The sequence below is a fragment of the Varroa destructor genome, unplaced genomic scaffold (genome assembly GCF_002443255.2).
Source record: "Varroa destructor unplaced genomic scaffold, Vdes_3.0 BEIS01000001.1, whole genome shotgun sequence".
Classification (NCBI taxonomy): domain Eukaryota; kingdom Metazoa; phylum Arthropoda; class Arachnida; order Mesostigmata; family Varroidae; genus Varroa; species Varroa destructor.
In genome coordinates this window covers 64,240,163-64,266,592 of record NW_019211454.1, presented here as the reverse complement: position 1 = coordinate 64,266,592, position 26,430 = coordinate 64,240,163, and the positions used below count along the sequence as shown (strand labels likewise).

General features: G+C 44.1%; 2 protein-coding genes across 12 annotated transcripts in view; one reads left to right on the top strand and one right to left on the bottom strand.

Moving 5' to 3' along the window:
* Positions 1-813: 813 nt before the first annotated feature.
* On the top strand, positions 814-19,897 carry LOC111255273 (uncharacterized). Of its 2 annotated transcripts, XR_015319737.1 has the most exons (6): positions 814-967; positions 1,777-2,784; positions 10,465-11,111; positions 11,259-11,551; positions 16,193-18,405; positions 19,301-19,897. XR_015319737.1 is itself a non-coding variant. In XM_022817046.2 (5 exons), exons 2-5 carry the CDS (start codon positions 2,484-2,486, stop codon positions 16,668-16,670), a joined length of 1,719 nt encoding a protein of 572 aa, XP_022672781.1. In that variant the 5' UTR covers positions 814-967; positions 1,777-2,483; the 3' UTR covers positions 16,671-19,897. The 2 variants fall into 2 exon arrangements, 1 of the variants encoding a protein (XP_022672781.1); XM_022817046.2 differs by having other exon boundaries at positions 16,193-19,897.
* LOC111255342 (proton channel OtopLc-like) overlaps positions 19,611-26,430 on the bottom strand; it is a 73,558-nt gene continuing 66,738 nt past the window's right edge. For all 10 annotated transcript variants that reach the window (XM_086978309.1, XM_022817215.2, XM_086978308.1 and 7 more), the window contains one exon: positions 19,611-26,217. In XM_086978309.1, coding sequence (XP_086834435.1) covers positions 26,107-26,217 — 111 coding nt within the window. In that variant the 3' untranslated portion in view covers positions 19,611-26,106. The remainder of the gene's footprint in view (positions 26,218-26,430) is intronic.

The following is a 26,430-nucleotide window of genomic DNA, read 5'->3' as shown; positions in this document are numbered from 1 at the left end:
TAAGCTGAGAGTTTGGCAAACGCTTAGGATAACCATGGAGAAAATCTGGAGAACACACTAATCAAAACAGAGAACGATCGGTGCGACGACCTCATCAAGTGATGATGTCTAAAATATAAAGTTTTCACTTTCGATGCCCTTTGATTTCCCTATTCCTTTGCTCTGCCCTAACGGAAAGGCTTATTTCCGCCAAACGTGTGGACGTAAATGTTGACAAATGTACAGAAGACATTTTGTTAATGGAAACTTTTATAAATACTTTACACTAGAGCAATTCGTTATCCATTTCCTACAAGACAAATTATTATAGCAGTGCGTGCGTTTTAGCCGGCGAACCTGCCGAGCGCTGCGACGGCTTATCCTATCAGATTATTTTTAAAAACGCTCGTGTCCTGCTCCAGGGTCCTAAGGCTGGTTGCTTCTCGCCACAGAGAATTTCTGTCATTTACAAATTATGGTTGATGAAAATTTTTCTTATACACAACACTGCTAGTAGGAATATTATATAATTGCTTCAATATCTGGAGCGGAGACGAATTTATGCACGTAATTAATTTGAGTAAAGACACCTATTTACTTTTCTAAGCAATCTCGTGCACCGGCATCGCTATAAGAGACTCGCGTGCATTATTAAGATGAATTGTTCTTATGTGTAAGTTAGGGCTTTTTGTTACTAATACGTTTATTACTGCGGAAGTACGCGCGCTCCCCCGCGTCATTTCGAGATTGTATTAGTTTATAGCAAGAAACGAAGCCCCGTTACTCGCACGAGCTATCATTCGTAGCAGAAAGTTTGAAGGTTAAGTTATCCAGCCATACTATAATATTTGCTATTGCGAACGTACTATGTTTTAGGGTAGGGCTTTGCCTGAAATCAAATAGTTTGGCCACTGATTCATATTCCTTGCGCTGGCTACTCAGGACAACAAGTCGTGTTGAGACATCCTCAAGTTTACCACAACATACCGTAAGTTTAACGAAGTGGTTTTTTATATATACAAGGTAGAATTTACGAAAATTTACTACCTGAGAATGTCCACGTGCATCGCATGTGATAAATACCAGCCTGTGAGAATTGGAATAGTTTATATTTTGAAAAACCATATTTGTTGCTGGCTGCTTTCCAGTACCCACCATTATGTCTGACAGCTCCTAAATATTTTGTCGCCTAACTTTGCCCACTCTATCAGTGTTATAGCTCCGTTGAAGATATTTCAGATTCCGTGGCCTAGTTCCGATGTGTGAAACTTTGCCCCTGACGAAAACTATTACGTGATAAGCACTTCCCTTGTCTAGAATCTTTTTATTTTACCGTAAATATTTGTGTACTTAATGAAACCTAATTCATTATACGAGTTGATGGGACATTTTACGTATATATTGCACTGTCTCTGATGGGCCCACTTGAAAATAGTATGTATATACACAATGGAACGTCAATGGAAGGCGTTACATTGCTTGTGTTACTTAATTAGTTAATCGCACACCCCTCAATTGCACTTCGTTTATTAAGAACTTCAACATGGAAGACGAGCAGCATACCTAGATCTACCCATATTTATAATATTCATACCTGCGGTGATAGCAAAGCAATGCCGTTGTATATTAGAAAGAAAAATTAATGCTACAGGCGGTTACTGTCTATATCTTTGGGGTCTTATATGCGTCTCGCGCTGTCTTCACGCGTACATCTGTGTCTATGCTATCCATTAACTTTAGCCGTCTGTTTCCGGCGATGATTTTCGGTGTCTTCTTGTATTTTGTCTTCCCTTTCAGCCATTTTCGAATTCGCTTTTTTCTGCCCCGTTGTAATCAAGCGGGGACCGACCAGAGGCCTAGCGGCAGACGCTTCAGCTAGCTGAAGTTGGCGCAGCGAAGGCAGCGACAACAGCAGCGGCATCGGCTTCAGCCGTGTTGGTCGGTATAGCAGAAATAGCACCGGCAACAATATTCCTTCAACGGCAGTTATTATATAACATGATCACCCTACGTTACTTCATTTCGCTAGCCGTTGCTGCGGTTGGATCGTTGCTTGATTCATGCTGATGTTCGCGGTGTTGCTGCTGGTATTAGTCAGCGGCGGTAGTAGCACCAGCAGTGGTGGGGAAAGGACTGATGCCGGTGGAGAGGGTTAGGCTATCACCTCTCGCCACCATTAAGTACCAAAATATCGCATGGATTCTGGTGATGCACCAGAATTTCGAAGTGATCTCCTGGATACGGCCACGACGGCCAATCATTAAGTAAAATCAAGTTACATTATAATGTTATGATCGAGAGTGACTGACAAACAGAATCTGCGCCCTCTTCCCTCGACGCGCAAATAGCTGCCACTACAACAACAGCTAGTACGGACAGTGTTTGTGACCTTCGTCGGCCTAGGCCCTGCGCAGAACCGAACAATCGGAAGACTTTCACCTTCGCAGCTGCTCTCCAAAAGGAGACGTTTCATTGTTTATGGATTAACGCTCCAGTGTTCAATCATGCCGAAGGCTTTCCTCGTGCGCAAACAGCGCATCTTGGCAGCGCATGCCAAGGAACAGGCCGAATTGGCTGCGAGGCGTGCACTCACTGAAGGCCCCGGCGGGTCCGATGAGCCCCTGGCTCTCGTGTGTCCACCGGTGACCCCTCCAGCGAGCCCCGAAGGCCAAACTGGCCTGCCGGGCCTTGCAAACCATGCGTACCCAGCAGCGCCAGCTCCTTCGGTCGGTGCACAAGAAGAGCCACTCAGTCTAACCACGAAAAGGCGTGCCCATGAAGAATCTGAGGACGAACTCGTAATCGGTGAGTACCTGTGTTTACGCAACGATAATTTAATCAATCTAATCGCTTTTACAGATTTCTTCTTTAACAATTTTCCGCTGGATAAACAACTTCATCAATTGTTTTCCTCTGCGTATAGAAAAGGAAGTGTTTTCCCGTTTCCACTCATGCTTGATAAACCGCCATTTCCTGTCCTAAAAGCATTCACAACAACGAAGGTTTCAATGATACTATACGCAAGTCATGTTCATATCCTCTAGTACAAAAAAAGTCGAAAAGGATAAGGCCATTTTTTTGTCACGCCACTAAGATCCTGTTTCCTGTTGTCCAGTTCGATCTTTGTTTTTGATTGTGGTGCTGGCTCTTTCTGTTGTACTGATGGTAAATACTCCTCCGGCTTTATTTCTTGTAAGAAGCCGATTCCTCCAGCCGCTGCTGCCCCGGCCGTCTTTTACATAGAGAAAGAATGCCTGCAGCTTGTGCGTTCGAGTGGGGTGAGGGGAACGGGGCAGGAGAGTAGAGGCTTGGCGTTATTCGGCTGCGCCACATTGCGTTGTGCGTCGGGACTTCCTTCACAGCTTCTTTCTTTCTCGTTTATCTCCCTGTATGTACGTTGGCGATCCCATACGCTCCGTTGTCCGAAGGGCCGACGTTTTCGCGTTCGTTCAACAGCATCCGCATCGTGCGGCTGTTGGCCGAACTCGGCCAAACCCTTTCTGGGAATCTTTTCAACGGTCGGCTTTCTTCCTTAAGGAAACCGTTATCGATTCCGCGCGCCCCGAGGTCGTCTGTCGTTCAACTTTATTTTAGGCCCTTCGACTGAACGTTCGGCTGTGCATGTTCATTATAATCAGTAGGTTGCATGGGACGCCATGTGCTTGTCGAACCAGGAGATGTGACGAAGAAGAAATCTGTCCAGACTACTCAGTACTTCCCCGTTCTAAGTATCTGAACCCGTATCTCGTCATTACCTAATTCGTCAATCGGTCGCGTCAGCCATAACGACATATAGATACACATGTGTAAGCACTGAGAGGTACAAAACACGCATGACTGAGAGTGATGGGTGATCCCCTACCAACAAAACGGTTGCATCGGTTGCTGCAACGATTATTTTCAGTCAAGTCCAATTCTATATATAGAATAAATAGATAGACAGACGTTTTATGCTCATTTAATGCATCTGTAACTGAGCGGCGTCTCCATAGTAGCATAGTGGTGTCGTCTTCTTCTTTGTCGTATGTCGTTCTGTATCGCTGTCTAGCTAAGTGTCGTTGTCGGGACGCTGAGTACGTGTGTTTCTCACCGAAAGGCAGAAGTCCTCCTTTCCACAGCAGCTTCCCATTGCGTGAAGTCAGACACACTCGCTGCAACGGCGTCACCACAGGCAGCAGAGGTGGTGGTGGTGGCATAGGATATCATCAAAAACAAATGACGTCACCCGTTGCCAAAAGCACCCCTACATCAGTTCGACTTGCCGTTTGCTGCCACCGCCGCAACGCCTGGTTCTGCTACGCAGTCTTCTTTTTGCTGCGGTGACGATCGCACGGCTTACGACCATTGATTGATATGTATGTGCTATAGATGGGTGTTGGTGTTTGATCATCAACGGCGCAATCCGGTTGCCTGGTAGCCCGGGTTATTCGTTAGCTCGATTGTTTTGTTACTTGCTTACTGTTGAAGCCAGCAAGCGAACCCAAAGATACACATCGTTTAGCAGCAGATGGGCGGGCTCGCGCAGTATTTCTGCACGTAGTTTCTATTCTAGTTAGTTATCGGGGCTCGTGTTAGCAAAACGCGGGAACAGTTCGCACAGAGAACAGACGAAATGGTCATTCGGCCGAAGGCAGCAACCTGGAAATGGAAGTGCTAGCGCGTTTTTTCGTTGGTTCTCATCGCACTCGACTCGTGGTTTCACTTATGACTCATGGCAGCTCTGTTATCCGTCACCTGAGCCATCCCCGAGTGAACGTCATTTCGATTTCTGGATCCATACATTGCTGAAGGGTGACGTTCTGCAGATACGCATATATCAATATTATAATATAGACCGATGTGTATATATATACTGCCGTTATTTACAATGTTTTCCCGCGTTACGGACACAAGAGGTTCCCTTCAAGTATTGTCTAGGAAGGTGTCCGGTAATTATAAACGAAGTAGTGGCGGACGTATTTGCTGCCCCTATGAAGCGCGCCTGAGCAGAGAAAAATACGGGAGAGGAGGAAATGCGAAGAATAGGAAAGGAGGGAAAGCGGGAAAAGATGAACCAATTTCTGGTATTATGATAATCACGCTTTGTGACGCGCCACCCGATTTCGGCGTAGTCGGTGTTATAATGAATCATCGTAGGAAATGACATTTTACAATTTTTTGTCATCTTGATAAATTTCCAGTAATCAAATCGTTGCTTTCCTAGTTAGGTTCGTAGATAGCAGAACAGTGCAGCAGGACGATAAAGCGCCAAACTGCTATTATATTTATACAAATAACTTTATCTGACCAAACATATAGTCTATCCATGTTGATGTTGGTAGTGGTGCTCCCTGTCGGCACTGTTTGTTGCTTCTGCAAAGATCGAACGGTCGTCGCTTGCGATGGGGGGGACGACAGCGCTCGTGACGTTGATAGCAACTAAATCGAAATTCCATCCTCTACTCACTTATCCTTCACATTGACATTCATTCAATTGTTGCATTCTTCGTTTGTCGATGGACTGAAGCTGTGAGCTGGATGTTTCGGTAGCTACTGCTGCTGTTATTGATAGATTATGCGATAGATTGACGGCGTCGAGGAAGAATTCTGCGCGCGCTGGGTTGTGACGGACGGATGATCAGGCGACCGCCGTTGTTGCAGTCGCAAATACGTTCAGGACGTCAGACTCCATTTGTAACAACAACAACAACGGCAGCAGCGCGGCAGTAGCAACAGTATACCCGTCGCCGCGGGTGCTTGACCGACGTCGTGGCGTAGCGAAGGTCGTCACGCGGAAGGAGCAATAATGCAAGGCTTATGTAAGCGTCATCCATCGCGTTGGGCAACAAGCGACATGCAGACGGTGCGAAGTATCATAGGACGGCGAGCTACACTATTCCAGGTAGACAATTAGACGCCTTTTAAGGGAGGACAGTGCCTTGCCGTGCAATCCGGATCACGTGATTGCCTGCGGAAGCCTACGTTTCTGGTCGTATCTCTGATCGTATTGGTCTATCCATGATTTAAGCAACTGCCGCCGCTGATCAATATGCATTGGTACTTATTGAAGCACACGCATGCACAGGAGTTCGTATACATGCATAGATATCAGTTAATTAGTTCCGAATGAACGCTGCACCATACATGTGTCTGATGTGAGTGTACGCCTATTGGCATTCCTCGGTAATTGCTGACGAGACACACTTCTAAGGGAGCTGCCGCTGTCATCAGTCATTCACGTTTCTCTCTCTCCCCCTCCCCCTCACGCGCGCTCTTTCGAATGTTTGAAATTCATTGTTGTATCAGTATTAATGTAACAGATCGGAAGTCAATGTCGAAGCTTCGTTATTGAGCTTTAGTATTTTTATGTGGTATGTCGATGCAATGGGAATAGCACGTAAGTGTGTCGCAAGAAAAATGTCAACTCATCAATACTTTGCATAGTCCGTCGCGGCAGTCACTTCTCGTCAAAGCAGGCTTTCATTGGGACTTGTTTAGTCGCACTCTCGGTCTCGTGGATTGCACTTGTTCAAGGTCAGGCAAACAACAACAACAACAGCAACAACAACAACAAATGAACAGCTCGAATGAGCTCGATCAGCGAAACGCGTCGTTTAGAATGGGTCTCCCTGTAGGTTTCTGTGTGAGCAGAAATGGCCAGGGCCTCTTCCTGCCAACTTTCAACATCAAATCCCAACGAGTGCTCCGAATACGATCGGCAGTATGTTATGGCGGTTATGATGGGGCTGCAAGCTTCGGCAACATTTGGTCTTCAGTACTTCGGGACTTTCTCAAGCAGGTGCCTCCGACGGCTTCCGCTGTGCGGTGTGCGCTTCAGCGACGCACCGCGAGTTGTTACCATAGGAAGCGCCCCGACGGTGGCTTTGTCGGACAGTAGATCTCATGGGCAGGCGTTCAAGAGAACGTTAGCGCGGGAACGTTCCCACATTCACTTGTTAGTCGGGGTGCAGCCGCCATCAAATCTGCTGTTCATTCTTGCTGCCGCCACCGCCGTCGGCGTCCTACTGCTGCCGGTCTCGCCACCTTGCTCACTGATGTCCACCGTCATCGTCATCATGTACCTGCTACCTATTGCCACAACCATCAATACCTGGCCTTCGTTCCTTTCTTCGTCAACCTCGAATGCGGCAACGATGGCCATACGCATAGAAAGTAATAAGTAAAAACCTCATTAGGCCGCAGAGCGTATTGGCTACACCGGCTCACTTGCCCGGCCAGGACGAATGGTTTCCACAAGGTTTTATCCTGTCGCCATACTTGACGAAACGCGTTAAGGGGTAACTAGCGACACTGAGAGTGACTGATGCTTGAAGGAACAGGGAAGGCGATTGAAGAAGGACACCTTTACTCGACCGTCCTGTGGCGACACTTCGATGTACCTATCGAGAAGGGAGCAGCAACAGATGAGAAGCACAAATAAGTTGAGCTAACAGGGGCATCGGAATTAAGCACAATTGTGTTAGGAGGTAATTTAAAACCAGCCTGAAGAAGTTGGTGTATGTAGGTATGTAGGCATAGCCTAACTGTAACTATAACAGAGAAACGTAGTAGGTTGAGAGAAAGCAGATACTACTCTGGATTGTTTTTTTATTGAAACGGGGCATCGATGTCGGGGCTTGGGAAGGGGAGGTTGTTACGCTCTGTTCGATCCATTTCATCCATGACTACTCCCGTTTGGTGATAGGCATCGTTCTATCATCCTCTGTTGTTTTTCTGGTGCATCATCGTCTTCGTCGGTGCATTGACAACGACGACGTTGGCAGGTAGCAAAAATATCGTTAGTGTCGATCGATATGGCTGAACGGATGAGTGGTGCCCAGATCTCGCAGCATAGTCGAACTGTAGGTTATGTGACTGGACACAGGTCCAACAGGTGGTCCTATCTGAACCTGCTATCCTCGGTGGCTTTTCTGCAGTAGTGTATAGATAACTACTCGAATATACATGGGTATTTACGTGTTTGCTTTACTCACGATTTGTATGTGTCAGTGTACCGATATGCCCGTGTGGTCCTGGGGGCATAAGGTCGTTATATGGTTCAACACTCGCATTGTCGCACGCTATTTAGAAGTGTCACCGTTCTTTGAGCTGTCGAGCATCGTCTGTGGGAAATAGGATTTTTTAGCGTTTTCGATTTGTGGGGGCATCCTGAGTCGTGCTCATTATTCTGTATGGAAATGTTTAGCTCCCGTCTGCGTTTTCATGATCTGTCGTCATCGTCGACATTGCTCTGATTCGATGTATCAGCGACTTCGTATGTGACAATCCTGCTGGCGCCTACTGCCTTCTTCCTCCGTCTTCGTCCTTCTGCATACACTGCGCCGTCTGGCCTACTGCAGGTATTTTGCCTGTCTACGGACTGCCATCTGTCACTGTGAATTCTCTATAAGGTTCTGTGGCTACTGTAACAACGGGGCAGGCGGAGTAACAGTAACGCTATGAGGCAACAATATAGCAGATTCACAACTCGATCAGCCTCAGCCCGAGAACCAGCGATAGAACCACCTAAAGAATCACGGAACTGCTACCGTCATAATCTTGATATATTTAAGCGTATATCAGTGTTATTCTATTGTGTACGCGCGAGTACGCTACTTAACTACCAAAAAAGCGTCGGCGAGAAAAAAACGTTTATTTGTAATGCCTGTAAGCTGAATGTACCTATTCCAGCGTACAAACTAGACGGCCTATAGGGATACAAACGGCAGCGCCTATCAGCATCTCTCGTCCTTGAGCGCAACGGCAACAATCTATTCTTGCTGGGTCGTTCCCTTGCTGACTACGTGAGATGAACCAGATTTCGGCGGGCGAAACCGAACGGTCAAAATGGAGAAAAGGCTGTTGGATAGCAGAGTAGACCTGAACCAGCAGCTGAAGGGCCATACAGAGAGAAAATAGGCCATTAACGACCTTTGCTGATGCTGCTGTTGCTACAGTCTCTACTGGATGCTTCGCGGCCGTTCGATTTGCTCGAATCCTTCGTTCAGCTTTTTGCGGCTCTATTTGTCTCAGCTCCTTGAATGTGGCGCCGGCCGCAAATAGTACGCAAGCGTCATCCCTTGTGCTATTCATCGTATAGCCAGCTTCTAACCACGATCCAAAGCTGCTCGCCATGTAGACAGAGTCTAGCGGTTCGTGCTTGGCCGGCTGGTCTTATTTCACCACTGACATAGAAAGAAACAGAAACTCCATCCGTTTTATATACTTAGTGTACGAAGTGTTGTTGCTATTGGAGATTCCGTGGCAATAGATCCTCGCTTGTAGCTGTCGTCGTCGTCGTCGTATAGGTGCTGATAGTAGCAGCAGCAGCAGCAGCGGCAGTGGCAGTAACCAGTTCACTCGCTCGCTCGCTCTTTTCTTGCTGGGCCATAGGCAACGACATCATCGACAACGACAACAACAGCGCGGCAGCTCAAAGAACGACCACGAGACGGCTGCAGGCTCAGCTACGAGCTTCTAACCTATATCGCCGCGTTTCTGCTCGGGGAAAAGCAGAGTTCGAACAGCTATAGAAAACAGCATCTTTCTAGCATTTATGCCGCTGCTGCCGTTGCTGGCGCTCGCTCTCCCTCCGACATCAGATCCGCCGTCGTTTGTTGGTCGTTCCGAGAAAAGCGCTCGTTGGAGGAATGCTGTTTAAAAGGGGCAAAGGTTGTGAACTAACGGTCCTCTCCACTATAGTGCATAGTAAGCTAGCTGTCAGACTGGCCGTTAGTAACCGCCAGCATGAATAGCAGCGGCGTCAATAGCAGCCGAAGCCATATGGGTGCAGCGGCAGCCATCATAGCGGCACGGACTGCTAGCTGCGACTGAACTGGGTGTACGGCTGTTCTATAAGTGTTCGCCAGTTCGTTGTGTGCCTTCGCTTCGATTCTTTTCGTCCGTTTTCTCTTTTTTGCACAGTCGCTCCTTAGCGGACAGCGCACACTCACCCTGTATGTCTTCCTATCTACGCTCTCGCCCCGTTCATCTTCTTTGCTCTCTACGCACACGGGTCTTCCTTTCTCTTTATAGCGTATGCATATGTCGAACGAGTGACCCATACGGCTGCGGCCGAAAGCCCATCGTCATCTAAGCGCCATATGGAGCTTGAATCACGAATGAGCTGATGCCGCCACCGCCGACGAATGGCGCCCCGCTGGGCGATTCAAGTGATCTCAGTGTCCTTGGCTTATTTTTCTTTTCCTTCGTCTTCTTTTTCTCCTACCCTTCTTAATCTTTTCTACTTTCTCGCCTTTAGTCGCTATCTCTATGCCCCCCTCCGACAGTTTACCTCTGTAGCTCTTTGCCCTGTCTATTTCGTGAATACGTCATTCAAGAATCCACAGTGGTTTTTTTTTTTAAGAGGCAGATGTAAACCACGCGGTGCGATGACTCTCACCGGGTTCGGCTTTCGTGCAAACGTCAGTTAGGTATATATTCATGTATACCTACGCGTCCTGTACTACGCATTCTTTACTTAACGCTAGTTCTGTTTTGTTGCAGATGAACGGCCCGAAACGCAACGCGTAATGCAATGGCTGCCGACGGTCTCGCGTTCATCAACGACGCCACCCCAGTCGGAAAGCGAGGATGAGGTAACCTCAACAGTGCCAATGCTTGGTCATCCTGCCTACCACCATGCACCATTTTCATCACAGCGGGTTCCGGTCATCCAGGAAATGCAAACTCCGCTTCGACCTCAGCCGTATTACCCCGCGTCGCGTTTCGAGGATTTCCGACCTGAGTATCACATCGCACATCCGCATGAGTATACAGCAGCTGCTGCTGCAGCCGCTGCCGCCGCTGCAGCAGCCCATAATCACCGTGGGCATCCCACTGCCGCTGCTGCTGCAGCTGCTGCAGCTGCTGCTGCTGCTGCTGCTGTAGGTGCCCAGGACTATCAACCAGCATCTGTACATACACTAACATGCCTCAGCCCTGATCCGCATCTTCTATGTGACATGTCCGCTAGACCGTCGTCACCCATACAGGGCGAATGGCCTGATACTAAAGGACAGAAGACGAGCAGCAGCAGCAGCAGTAGCAGTAGCCCAGAAAAGATTAGTAGTCACTCCGATGATGAAAGCCAGAGTGGATTTGATCCTGTTAGCCCCGGTCTCCAGTGTCGTATTCAAGTTCTTCGGCAAAGGGTACGGATTATTAGCAACTTGACAATGGTTATTACTACCATCATTACTATTGCAATTATATTCAGATTGATGCATCTTAGTGCAAACTGCAAAGCTTGCTTTATTATCAGTTTGTCAAGCTATTATCAGCTTTTTTTCGTGTTACAGATGGGTATACCGATCGCAGCTCCCATAGAATTCGTGAACGGTGGCCATGGAATCAAGAATCCACTTCTGAATTTGGGTAGTTCGACTCCGGCCTCAGCTCCGCCTCCGCCACCGACGGTCAAAGGTTCAGTACCACCAGCTGCAGCGGCTGTTAACCAACGAAAGCCAGCGGTCGACGCTGCTGCCACCGAAACAATCGAACAGCCCCAAAACCTCAGCAACACCTGCGATGTCAACAACAATTATATAAGCAATTCAGCCAGCTGTAACGCGACAGGTGCCAGTAATGACAAGTAAGTATATGTATAATAGAGACATTTCTATTTTTTTCACGCTGTCTAATCGGCGTAATTGTAGTACGCTATTGTGAATTAGACTGATTCAGTTTACCAATACCACATATTGGCTTTTTTTTTTTGCTGGTACTCGGAAGTAACCACAAACTGGTGGCTGGCTATCATCAACGGGCTATGGGCGGCACTGGGAGATTTTTCGTAGAAGTGGTTTCTGCTGCTATTAATGCTATTGCTGCCCCTCGGTAGCTTTTTGGATGTTCCACGTCTGCTGCTGCTCTTACTGCTTTTTAATCTTCTGGCAATTTTGGCTTTTTCAACGGTAAAAACGTCAACATATCTTCAACAAGCGAAATGCCTTTATCCCTGTAGCAAGCCTGCAGCCAATAAGCTATGCCCTGCTTGTTAATCGAATGGCAGAAAATAAGCATAGCCAACGGACAGATGAAACGACAAAATGAACCATCGGTAGGACTAGTCGTACTAAAAAGAATGGTAGCCAGCCCCAGTCCAAGGACGCCATGAAGCTGAAAGCATTAAACAGTGGAGAAGAAATCACCAAACTGGTGGTAAACTGTTATGCAGAAACACGATAGACGCAAACCCAAGTTGAAGGAAGAGCAGAATTGAAGGCTGGGTGCCTTTGGGGATTTGTTTGGCGTTGTCAACGCCGTGATAACGCTACAGCTACCGTTATTATTATTACTACTACTACTACTGCTGCTGCTGCTGCTGCGACCATCAGCATCACAGTTACTGGCGGAGATCACCATATGCCAGCAGTGCAGATAGCGTCTACGTTTTCATTGCAACCATCGCCTTTGCCACCGTTGCGGGGCACCGCACGAGGATCTGATCGTTGTTTGTGGTGACGATGGCGGTTACTGGTCGGCGTTCGGCGTATGCCGCTTGCCTACGTTCTTACCCGGCCGCTGTAAGCATGCTGGTGGCTAGGATTTGTGGCAGTGACGAAAGCCAATAATACGACCATTCGTTGGCTAGTCCATCTTATCCCGGTCGTCGATCGTCGCACTTCCCTTCCGCCGTCGTAGCGGTTGCGTTAGATGTAATAACAATAACACAACAATCTGATGAATCAGACTCCGACCTAGCGAACGGTGAAAAGACAAGGCCAGGACGAACGCGATGGCTCTCTTTGCCTCTGTTCGAATGTGGCTTATACGAACGCTGGTGTATTACGCCTGCTTGCACGTCTGCGTTTCAGAGTAAAGCGATGAAGATGCTGCCATTGCTCTTCTCGATGGTGACGCTGATGCTGTTAAAGCTGTTAGCGTAGGAGGTGTGAAGGATCGTTCGCGCATTGCTAGTAGGGGGGAGCGGGCCCTGATCTGTGGAGGTCTCTGCTTATTAAGAGAAATCAAACGAGAACGCGAGAAACAGGACCTGAGGAAGCTGCTAGTATTACGGAAATCTGGATTTACTCAGATAATAGGACCGATGATAAGAACAGGGCAATCATAATGATCGAGGATGGTCCTTGCGCCTAGATGGACTCGCCTAATTCTGTCGCCGTATTCTATTCCATATACGTAAAATTTGTCTACGTTGAAATACACAGCCTCAATAGCACGTATCGATACGGGTGTAGTTCTGTGGCGTGTAAACGACGTATTCTAATTGTTTGATTATAAGCAGGCTAAAATTTACGTGACTAGCTGCCAGGCCAGCCAGGCCCGGTTACGTATAGACGTATCAACACGCCCCGTACACAGATATCTATATGCAGCCAATAATAGGGCTGATTAGTTGTCTAATAGTCTTTGTCATCATCGTCACTTCCATCCTCACCGTTTGCCCAAAATAATTTTTTTCCCATCATCTTTTTCATTCTCCTAATTTGTGTTGTTGCTGTTGTTGTCATCGACGTTATCGTCACAGTTCTCCACCGCGACCGCGCTTACTGCTGCCGTTGTTAATAATTACGTTCGTCAAAGTCGAAGGACGTCTGACTTTGGCGGTACTTTGGCCGCAAGGTCACACTTTTAGACGCACGCAGTCATCCAAGCACCCATAGAGATACGCGCGCTTGCGCACACACACATATACTAGAGACATTCATGAAGCAGGATACGTGCTGCGTCGAAAGGCGCTCCATCGTCAATATCTTCAGTTTCTCTCTTAACTTACAACGACGGATGATGACAGCGGACTGCGAAGACTGTTGCTACGCGACATGATTCCATGGTAGAGTCATCGTTGGTGTTACTATTGTGTTTGGTAGCAGTTCGTACTTCGACTATCAATCCGTCTATTTGTCTGTCATACATTTACGTGTGTGTTAGCGTATGTATTATGGCATGGCTCGCTGTGATAACAGCTTTTCGGTTGACTTTTTTTTTCTGCTAACGGAAATGCAATATTGAGTATCTCTCTCCAGCCGATTGTTTTATAGTGGCTTCAATTATTCGGGCGACATCTGCTGCCGCTGCAGTTACTGCTACCACCAGCAAAGAAATCATGATGTTGGTTCTTTACCATGACTTTTATCACACACCTTTATCTGATCTGCCATTTCTTCACTTGGGCCCGGTGATTTATTTTCTCCCGTACTGTTTTTCTTTGTTTGTGTGCTTATCTCCTTTCATCCATCCCTATTGCTCGTTTCTACTCTATCTCGACAACGATGATGATCGTGAAATCATCGCCGCAGACACGCATAGCCGAAAACAGGACGCGCTGTTTCGCGTACGTACACACTGCTGTACAGCCCCAATAACAGCAGGATGAAATGTTGATTTTTTTTTATTGGGTTTGTGTAGCTTATTATTGCTGCCAATGAGACGTTTAGCCTGTTATCACTTATTGCGTAAACGACGTGCGGCGGCGCGCAAACAAACGTCGACACGCCGATGTCAAACGGCCATTGATGGTTAACGCGTTGAGAACTTCTGACATTTGCAGCACAGGATCAGCCGTGGAAACGATACGCGATATACATTAGAGCGTTGATACGCGAGCTTGTTTCAACCCCAGTATCGTTGTCGTCTTCGACGTCACCTCGGTACGGGGCGATCGTTAGCCTCGGGGCACAACCTTCACCGTGAACCGTTTCCCATACGCTGCGCCGTTGTTGGTTACCGTCTGTGGTAGGAAAAGAAGTAACAGAAGCAGCCGTGGCAGCATTAGAAGTAATTTGGACTTCGCTTGCTTGTTCGTTCGTTTGTCGTCGTTGTCGTTGAACCGTTGCGTTGAGCGACCACCGTTACAGGTTGAACGAAACGGCTAAAATGCCGAGTCGAGCAGCGACAGTAACAGGAACAACGGCAAGAGGCAACGATCGAGTGAGAGCGATATGTTTTGTGGCAGTTGTTCTTGTTGCGCTGCTATAAGAGGAGTCTGTTGCAGTTGGGGCAAGTATCTCCGTCGCGGCGATCGCGCAGCAGATGAATTTCTCTGGTTCAAGCAACAGACAGATACATGTATGCGGCTATGAAGGTAGATGCGTAGACGTACGGTCCATGCCTGCGTTCTCGTGTGAACCACCGGCCTTTTGCCGACATTAGTAGTAGTAGTGGTGGTGGCAGTAGTAGTAGTAGTAGTAGTAGTAGTAGTAGCAGCAGCAGCAGCAAAGCATAGTGCCGACAGAGCGACTGTTGGTCGCGTTCTTACGGCCTGCTCTTTCACCGGTCTTCGAGCCGTTGTCTGACTGCCAGCTGAAGCCTCAACGGTTTCAACGTCGAAGAACGGTTGAACAGTTCGCAAGGCCGAAACGAATTGTCCCATTGGCGCAGGGGTGAGCGAAACGTGTAACATGAATAGGGAGCACAATGTTAATGATACAGATAATAATCACTGTTAAAGGGAACATAATGATACAGATAATAATCACTATTAATCTGTATTTGTGCGTCCGCGCACATACTTCCTAGCGTGGAATCAACTGAATTCCAACGGATGCGAGACGCCCCCGTTGCCTTCAGAAACAAGCTCATCGTCGGTACTCGTCCAACCGTTGGGGTTATGATTGCTGTTATTGCCGCGTCTGCTAGTGCCGTCGTTTTTTTCGTGATGTTAAAGTGTCAATCACCTGCTGCAGTAGCAGCAGCAGCAGCAACAGCAATCGGCCTGCATCAATCTCTATCATATTGTCTTTTCGCTTCGTTGGCACCGGGTCCATTGAAGGACAGACACGCATACAGGTCCACACAACCCCAATCCCAGCAACACCGCTGTTCCAAAGTAAAGGCTGCGGAGAACAAATGCACATACGAAACAAATTTACGCTCGCTATGCTGTGCGTTTAGCTGTGACTGTTCATCTCTGTGCTATCGGCGCGAAAAGAACAGCGGGGCAGGTGCTTTTACCGGATGGTTCGCTGAGATTTGCCCGCTGCCTTCTTAAGTGCCGTTGTCGACTCGACTGAACTTACGGCGACCACCGGTGACTATCGGTGCTGTCTGTTATAGATGTGTGTGTTCGCATCTTCAAACTTCAGAAGTTGATCTTGTTTCAAACAGGGATACTGGTTTGGGCAGATAGTAGCATGGAGGGATGCCGCTTTTATAGAACAGGCAACGAAAGCCGAACAGCTTAATGAGAACTTCCGCCGTCAGTGAAAGATCTGGGCTAAGGGGCCTGTGCGACCGTTACTAACCGTTTTTCTTTTCTGCTCTGCTTCAGGCTCGCCTGTAAGGTATGTGGCAAATCGTTCGGACTTCAGCGCCTGCTCAACCGTCACATGAAGTGTCATAGCGATGTGAAGCGCTATCTATGCACATTTTGCGGGAAAGGCTTTAACGATACGTTTGACCTGAAACGTCACACCCGAACCCACACCGGCGTACGACCATATAAGTGCAACCTCTGCGATAAGTCGTTCACGCAGCGTTGCTCATTGGAGTCGCATTCGCTCAAGGTGCACGGAGCGAAGCATCAGTACGCGTACAAGGAACGCCGCCAAAAGATGTACGTCTGTGAAGAATGTGGTCATACGACAAACGAGCCCGAAGTTCACTACGTCCACCTGAAGGAAAACCACCCGTATAGTCCGGCATTACTGAAGTTTTACGATAAGCGACACTTTAAATTCCAGGATGGATCCTTTCCAGTCACGTTGTTGCAGCATCCAAAAGATGCGACTTCTCAGGAACAGTACTAAGTGGTATTTCGAAAAAAACACTGATGAGCTATCATCATGTACCCGTCACCTTGAAAGGCGGTACTAATAACTACGATGATACCAGCAGCGATAAATTAGTTGAATACAATCGAAGTAGCAGAGATCGAATCCGGTGCGAACTATCGCTACGAATAATAGCTTGACAGTAAGTTGTCGACCCCCTGAGTCGATAGAACGATGATGCCGGGGTAGTCTTTCACTCTAGGCGCGAAGATTGAGCGCCCGGTCACTGAGGTGAACTACGTAATAATGTTCTTACTATGTTGGACGGAGTGACACTAATGAAACCGTCCACCAGATTCCGAATAGGCATTCATTATATTCAGGACTAACCAGGCCGGTTGATTAAAATCAACAAAGCGGTGTCCGTAGAACCTACTTACATACAATGAAATACTATTCCTGCTATAATCCTTTTGCTGTACACGACTACGTTACTATTGATCATATAAGAACGATGCATTTATGTCATTATTTCAATGATGAGGACAACGAAGACCATTTCAACTATACATAGAATAATAATAACATAAATAACGGCCTGAGAAGAAAAAGAAAAAAACAAAACATTTTATTATACTATTATACAAAAAATATAAAAGAGAATCGTACATAGCTTATCATAATTAAGGAGGCGACAGTAGTTTAACATATGAGGAGCAAATGGTTTCTAACAAAATATTACATAAGAAAGAGGAAGTAATGAATAGAACGTGCAGGAAGGCAAAACAAGAACAAAGAAAGCAAGCATAATCGAAAGAACTGACGAAATTTAAGTTGTGGTAAGTAAGCATAATCGAAAGTGAACGTTCACTTTTTAACTGACGAAACATAAGTTGTGAAAAAAGGACAATACGAAGATGATAAAGGAGAACAAAAAGCGAGGCAGTGAGAAGCTCGAGCTCTCTAAGGGCATTCCCGTGATCCCTAGTCTCTTTTTTCGCAGAGAACAAACAACACACATCTTAGCTATGACGGAGAAAGAAGCATAACCTCTCATGATCTCTCTCAATCAGTCGATCAATCGAACAGCACGACCCTCACCTGTTTTTTTTTTGTACGCGGTATAAGACAGCCGCTTCGCTTCGCTTCGTTTATTTTAAGAAACGTGAAACTTATCCTAATAAGAAGTTATAAAACGATCAATAAATTTGAGTGTTTGAAATGAGGGCTATGGAGCGGACCACGTTACGATCCGATATTGTTCTTTCTTCGTCAAGTAATACTGTGAAGCGGCTCAGAATTAATGCATATGACCTTTACTTCATCAACTCATCCACATGTTCTCGGAACTTACCTAAACTTTGCGGATCTCTTCAAACTTGTCTCCTAGAGCTAACTCCTTTTCGCAACAATATAAATACAATACGAAATCTGTAGAGAGATAAATGTAAACAGAATTTATAATTATAACAACACACACACAGAGACACACACACAGACATAGACACAGACACAGACACAGACACAGACACACACAGACACAGACACACACACGAAGACACACGCACACGCTCACACACAGACATGCATGCACACGGACATAGTCACACAAATTTACCTACCGACCGCACTTTCGTGGATGAATCGGGACAGATGTTTTACCAAAATGCACAGCAAAGTAACTGAATAACATGGGCGTCTCTACCAAATGACATTGTAACTTATTTCTCTGTGATAACAACACTCGAAGGTGAAGTGAAGGAGATACAAGGTAAAGGTGGAACTATGATTGTTGATGGAGGAAATGAGCGATTACTGAAGGCTTATTATCCATAATAGTAACAACTGCACATAATAGATGCCTATTATTCATATAGGAGGAAGCCACAAAACAAGCTGATGTGTTTCGCTGTATTGAGCACTACAAGTTCGGTTTAACGGGTCAGTAGTGTTGTATATAGATTTGGCTGGGTGTTAACCCAAGCTGACAATGTTTAGACTGATGTTACAAAGCAGTGGAGAGCTATGATCCGAACTACTCTAGGAACTTGTAGATATCTGTAGTAGCCCATCATTGGTGATCTGCTTTCGAGTTGATCGAGAGAAAAACAGGCTCCACGAATAGGCACTTGTGTTGTGTACATATTTATTACTACTTTATAAACAACGGAGGTGGAAAATTAAAGTAGATTTGTGAAACCTATATATATAGTTGCGGTATGGCCCTCGTATAGGCAGCTTGATTGTTAATTTGGTGCGATCCCTGGCGCATGGACGCCACTACAAACAAGTATCAACGCGGTGGTGGTTGACTGCGATCGAAGGAAAGATTGTCGCCAACGTGTACATTAGCCAAAGAGAAACCATATTCATATCGTAAACAACAGTAATATAATTTTATCAGTACTAAATAAACACGACGCAAATATAAATCCATTATAATTATTATTATAGATATACACGTTCGTTTCTTACGTGTATTAGTAGTGTATGTGTTGTAAGACGTGTAGTGGCGGAGTATAGAAAAACGTAAGATGTGCTCCGGGCATTAGCAACTATCATCAGCATTAGTTGGCCATTTATGAGTATTTAAGTGAGCTATTTTCGAGGGTGTGTCTGTGTCTCAGATGTGGCCTAACGGTTTTGTGTGATTTTTACACGCCCAGGTAGAACTGAACGACGCTGGATAGTAATGGCTACCTTCAGACGCTTCGATCGTAGGGGTGACGTTTACAGAGAACAACGCCTGTCCCATGTTTTGGCCAATAAATTCAGATAATAAAAACAGATTCACCCTATTATTTCATCATATATTACCTGGCTGTTCCGGGTTTTCATGTTGTATATACCTGAACTCTAATAATTAGTCTGATTGTTATCAAGATTAGGTGATGTTTAAATGCTTCGCAGTAAATGAAGGAAGATCATAAGATATAAGACAAACATAGATCTGCGAACCACCCTAATTGCTCCATATTGTAACATAAATATATCGATTTCTGCATTTCTTCAACGACAACAAACATCTATGTATCGTCCCAGAAGTCAGAAGAACCCAATTATTGTGGTTGAATAACCCACAATGGCGAACGGCCGAGCTGTACTATAGATATACAAATGCATCAACGCAGGCAATGATTAAATCAGTATGTCTGTGTGAGCGCGACTCGTGTCAGGTGTTACAGTAACTAATTATATCGTATCGAACAAACAAACGGAAAAGAACAGCCGTAATAATAAAAACTTGTTATATTTAAGTTAAATAGGTGACTGTCTTGGATTTCGTATATCATAGGTATTATTTATCGAAGAAAAATGTTAGCAAACGTCCTAGCTAGCGTACGTTATAGTTGTTATTAGTGTTCAAGACTTGAAACTACGATGAAGAAGCTTTGTCACAGACATCACGAGGTGGACAGTGAGCTTCATGGAATCGCTAGTTGAAAAAAATGTGAAAACCATTCTCATCGTGGGTTTGTTGCGAGCGTCCGGGCCTATTGATGTCGATTATCGCACTAAGACGAAATTAAAATTACGCTCTGACAACGTTATGGTGATTAGTATGGCCTAGTGCTTCCTTGTTTTTGACGACTCTGGAAGACGACGTTATGTGTCTAGTTAGATCACATAGCGAAGTGTGCGATCTTCCTACGTCATAATGGTAATTACTATTTTTATAAAAAAAACTCACGTGTTTATATAGATACGATAATTAGCTTTCTGCTTCCCTTCGACGTATGAAAAATACGAACTAACCTGTGCCGAAATTTCTACAATTAAACTTCATTAATCCTATACGTCCAGGCTTCACGCCTAAATAGATTTTTCTCTTATACTCTTCAGATTACTACTAAGTAATGGCATATAAGTAGGACAAAAACGCAGTATCGGTTTTGCGGACCCGTTTTGCAAGCCCGTTAATATGCCCATATGACCCTGATATGCTCGTATGCTGAGCATTAGATTTGATCGGGTAAATGTAAAGTGTAGGCTGTTTTCCACTGTGTATTATATTACAAATTCATCTCTATCAAATCGGGCTAAATAAAACAAGCTTTATTGTCCGTTTATTTAGTTGCATATTAATTGGAAAGATTGGTTCTCAATGTGTACAAAGACTCTGTCCTTGCACTATATAATATTAAAATTATATATAGATAGCATTTCTTTTTAAGTGACTTGTCTTACGAGTAAATTTTTATAGATATATTTTTCTTTACGAAGCCTCTGGAGAACTAGGTTGAATTTTTCAACTGCCAGCTTCCACTCGACTGCGTTTGATACTCTTCACATCTGTTTCTTAGGCAGTCTTTACTAAAGAGTTAAACAGAAGTTGAAAATAATGCAGACCGGAGTTTTACATGAAGTTAAATGTGCAATTATAACAATATTCTATACTGTTCGAACACAATGGCCCTGCTAACATTAGGCAGTAACAGCGGTTGATGATGCACAAATGTTGATGATCTTTTGGCTCCGCACGCTGCTTTGTTAGCAGTTGTTTTCACAGTGACTCACCTCCCGGGGGTACACGCTACAGTTCCCTTTAGAGTAGCGTAACAGAGCGACTAAACGTTTCCAGTTGTACGTCCTATACCGCCGTGAGGCATTCGATTAGACGCTGACTCCCAGCATAAAATAGCATGTCAACGTGTCCCTCAAGTTCTTAAACTTAAAATTTCGTCGACGACCGCTGCAATTGCGTGCATCGACTTATGAAACTAATCTGCTAAGTCGCTTGTGAAGAGCCCGGTAGTGAAACAGTTACGAATAATAAAGAAAGGTCTCCGGCGGAAAAAGGTGAACTGCGGGGTAGGAAGTAACAAAGCCTGCTACCGTTCATTACCGTACCTGCTTGTTAAAGCTATTGCTACTGTTTAGCTATATGTCATGACTACCGCACAGAACGGCGCCAACAGCTAACGTTGCGCGACAACCATTAGGCGCTCACGATTAAAAAGTCTCAGTGTGCTAATATATAGAAGTTACTTTCTAATTACTGGTTTTTATGTATACTAGTTTGCGTAACGGTATCAACGACAAAGTGGGGTAACTTGACCCTGTAACGATTCAATAATAAAGTGGAAGAACAGAGGTTAAGATGAGATTAAAGTAGAATTCGGTTGACTTCATATTATATATACGAGGTCACTTATTTTTTGAGGTAGATATATATATATATACGAAGCAGCGGATTATGAATGGGCGACCCAATAGAGTAACGGGGTTCCTGGAAAGTAACAATGATGTAATCACTGCAATCGGGTCATGCGACCCGTGGTGGAGAATAACGGAATTATAGGTTAGGTTGGATGTAGCAAATCACTAAAACAAGTTAATGAGATGGCCGCACCAAAGTAACATTTTAAAGTAATTCAAAGTAAAAGTAATTGAATTGGAGAAGCAACAGTTGGATAATGGCCAACTGCAATATTCATCGAAGAAAATTAGCGCAGCAGACTCACCGGGAAAGCAAAAAGCAACTGGATAGTTAGTTGAGATCTCCAATGGAGCTATAGTTACACGAATGAAACTCGTTAAATAGACCTATGAACTGCGACAACATGATATAGTGTTATCGTGTCCAAAGTAGTTGTCGATCCCGGTTACATTGCTATACTGCACTTCATTAGCACGTGAGCCTTTGTCGTCCACCGAAGAAGTTATGATATCCAAAGAAATGCACCTATATGGCAGAACTCGGTCACTTAACATTATAACCGATGAAACCGGGAAGCGATCAGGTTCCACAATCAATGCGATGACAACAAACCCTGTGGCTAATCTAACCCAGAAGAGATTGTCTCTCCACTTTGGATCAATCGAGTCCTATGATGATGACTGTTTCAGATCTGTTTTCCATCGGCATTCGTACACGCCGGCCGGGCTCAACAGGCGACAATGTCACGTCGGCTCCCCTATGATGTCGCAAACCAAGTTCATGCCAAAGCCAGCGTCACAATCCCACCAAGAAGAAGCCATTCTTCTTACTCTCGGTTTCGGCCGAGCTGCCCCATTAATCAAATGCTGTCTAATATTATTACCTAACTGAAATAGTTTTACGCAGACCTTAGGCGCACTGTCGGCCATCTTTTTGTTTTTTGGTTTGTATCCTATATTTTTGGTGGATGCTTCTATCGCTATAAGGGAAGCCGTTATGTAGCTGGAGCTGATCCTTTGGCCTTGGCATTGTCTTGTGCCGGCGGTAACTAACCACAGTAACTGAGGTGTTGTACACATAAAGAAAATTCAAAATAGCTCTCCCAGCGAGATAAACCTACTGGTATCTTTCTTTAACTAAATCGCTCTTTCCATGGTGCATCTATCAGTTTGAATAACGCATGCTCAACTTAAAGATTACGTAACTTTATCTTTACTAGCTATGTTCTGAAAGAGCCTCATTGAGGAAACATTGAGAGAACAGCAATATAAAATAGAATAGATTAGATTTCGCAGATTTGAAATGAACATGTGCTTAAAGTTCGTTCAACTATAAATTCATTAATTAGTGTTATCATGCTTTTTTAAGGTGGCGAAAATTTAATAATAAGTCCATGAACAAGAGGTTTTGTCATATATATTAGACAGGTGTTTTTTTAAGGAAATTAGCTTTTCTGGCTAAATTATAGGAAGATGATAGAACATATTCCTCGCAGGATCCTTACGAAGGCAACACTTCGAAACTTGGCCAGGCTCAATTCAGATAAGCATGGATAGATGCGAACTCTTCAGAAAAAGCTCTTTGCAAGAAAGTAATGCTGTACATGTTACTTGCAAATTTTCTATACTGAAGTACAAGTTTGACTATTCGTACATAATGATGCACCTTTCTCACTCGTACGATTAGAGTTTTTCGCAGCAATACTAAGTGTAATTATGTATATGCACAAACATACAGATAATAATAAATATACATAAACATAAAATTCTGAAGCAATACTTTTTTACAATTAAAGCAGTAGTTATGCTAAAACGTACACAACTGATTATGATTGACGATTCTTTTAGCTGGAATATATTACGGTGTGTCTTTCTCTTCCATGTCGAGTTATTGGTCCCACGAAAACTATTACAAGCGACCAATCCGTCGCTCGGGGAAAGAACGTGTCATAAAAATAAAAAATTTACCCTATTGCAATTATCTCTATTGAATTTTAGAAAGTGACGAGGCTTATATATAGCGGAATTTTTTCTCAGTTAAAGAGCCAATATGACTGTGAATTTAGGACACGCAAGGTTAGGTCACCTCGTTATATCATATTTGTTCTCACTGCAAAAAATCTGTTAAGGACGGGCCGATCTTATGCATCCTTATGCATGACTTAAAAGAAAATATGTTAATTTCAGCCAAACTGGGTGGAGTGATTACTTTTACCCACATAAAAATACCCGTAAAATTTTATCAGATAGATTTCGATCGGTGCCGATAGGACATTTCTGTCAAATAGCTAATATAACTGGAGTTATAGTCTTCACCATATAGGACAGAGTGCTGAAAATAGTAAGTATCTGTAATTAGTTGTATATATTTAAATACTTTAATATGTTGAATGCAATTCAGATACACAAAATAACTTGATATCAATCATGAGTATCAATTTATCTCAAAAAGATGCAACACCATTTTTGAATGGTAGTAGATATAATATCTCAACTATTATGATCAGTGGTCATTTTATAATAATAATAATAATAAATAGTAATATTGTGTACTTTTTAGAATTAATAATGTATGTTTATTTCGAAAATGTCATGTTTATTATATGAAAGCCGTATAGTTATGTTAGGTAAGGAATAAATATTAGTCGCAGAAACTAAAATGATTCTATATTACGACCACAGATACAGTTGTATCTATAATGCGGATTCAAGTCATATGGGTGTGATTGAGGATAGTTTATAACAAGTTCAATAATACGGAAACGCTTACTTTCATTATAATGTTCGAGTCCGCGTGGCTTGATCTAAATGTTAAAACGACTCGATACGTAAATAAGAATCCGCTTCCAAACTAAACTGTTTTCGTTACCTTACGGTAAAATTCCGTTGCATCGCTTAATTGATCATGACAAAAAACGATCAGAAAGCTGAAGTACCGTTAGTCCTGCGGATATTGTCCTCGTTATTTAATTCGTGACTATAAAGAATAGAGTAGTGATGGCTGCATTACTATGATTTTTCACACGGCACATTTTGGCGTATTACTACGCTTGCGGATCTTTTCTTAATTCCATATTGGTACGTTCTGTTTCATTTTTGTGGCCGATACTAAAACACGTTCAGCGTTGCATTTCTAATATGTTCCTCACGATGTTCTGTACAAAAAAGAGATGAGTCTCTTCGAGTCACTTGATTAGAATTAAAATTGTTGGTGATTGTTGCTTGTTTTTTAGACGACTCTGACAGATTTTTCATTCGCATAGAAAGGATACCTATAGACTGTGCTCGTTTAGAACGTTCATCACAGCTAAAGTTTTTTTCGTTTTGGGGATTTATATGTCTTGTACGTTCCCTAATTGCCTACCTAAATCTCAATTGAGATTCGTCGTCAACAAAGTTATCAGTATGAAACAACATAGGGGTCCGTCTTCTCGAGCAGTGGCAAATACACAAACAAACTGAATGATAAAAGGCGTTCCATATTTTTTTTTGATCTGCTCTGACGTCGCCGCGTACATGCGTAAATATGCCTTTTTGATTGTTTACCTATCATTGATGTTGTTTTTAGTTATTATATTGTCTGTTTATTACTGTACAAGGCGAATTGCATGTTGGTTATGTTGGTAAGAATCTGCTATTTCATGCAGTACGCAGAACATCACATACATTGATGGACAGATCTTTTGTATAAGCATTACATTATTATAATAAAAAGTAAAAAAAAAAACAGACAAACTTTTGTCATATTATTGCGTTCATATCACGTTCATACATTAATACTGCGATTCAGCGATCGCCAAGTTATAGCGCCGTGCTTTAGTCAACCTACCATGGTAGCACTTACTAACAGCTCTGTGAAGTGAGGTTACAAAAGTATTGGTTAAAAACTACGTTCTGATCAAGGAATAAGACATTTTGCCGGATACGCATCTATGAATGCGTGAGGCCTCACATTTTTCCGCGGAAAGAGATTTGCTTGCCACACTAGCTACTGACTAATGGTAAGAGAAACGCTGTCGAAGCGAATTGAACGACTTCAATTATACGCCCACGTATATATATATATATATATATATATATATATATATATCCTATATATATATATATATAGGATGATCAATGAGAACCCTTGTCACGGTTATTACAGGCCAAACTGTCGCTGACCAACATAGTAGTCCTTCGCAAATCTAACAGGCACGAACGTTGCGTGGAACTTGGATAGAAGCCGGAAACTTAGCTATCACAGAAGTGCGCCGTGTTGCTGAGTTTTCTCCGCTACCTGTGTCTGCTATCGAAAACACCGAGTCCCCGCTTACTCGCCTGTCTCATAGGCGGATTTCCAGATATCCGAGAGGCAAACAGATGAATGAAAACGGTAGAACAGCATTAGTGGAAGGGTGGCGTGTTTAATTAGGATCCAACACTGAAAGCAAAATTAATATTCGAGTAAATAATACAGTTGCAACACCAGAACTAAATTTCACTTTGTTGCTTGTGATTGCTACTTGTAGCCCTAAATGATCCTGTACGATATGTCCTGAGAGCGAAGGAATTAACATTGCACATATCAAACACTATGACACTCCCTTAAGCTCGAGCCGAATATGTAGGGCAAGGCATCCTTAACGAACTGTTT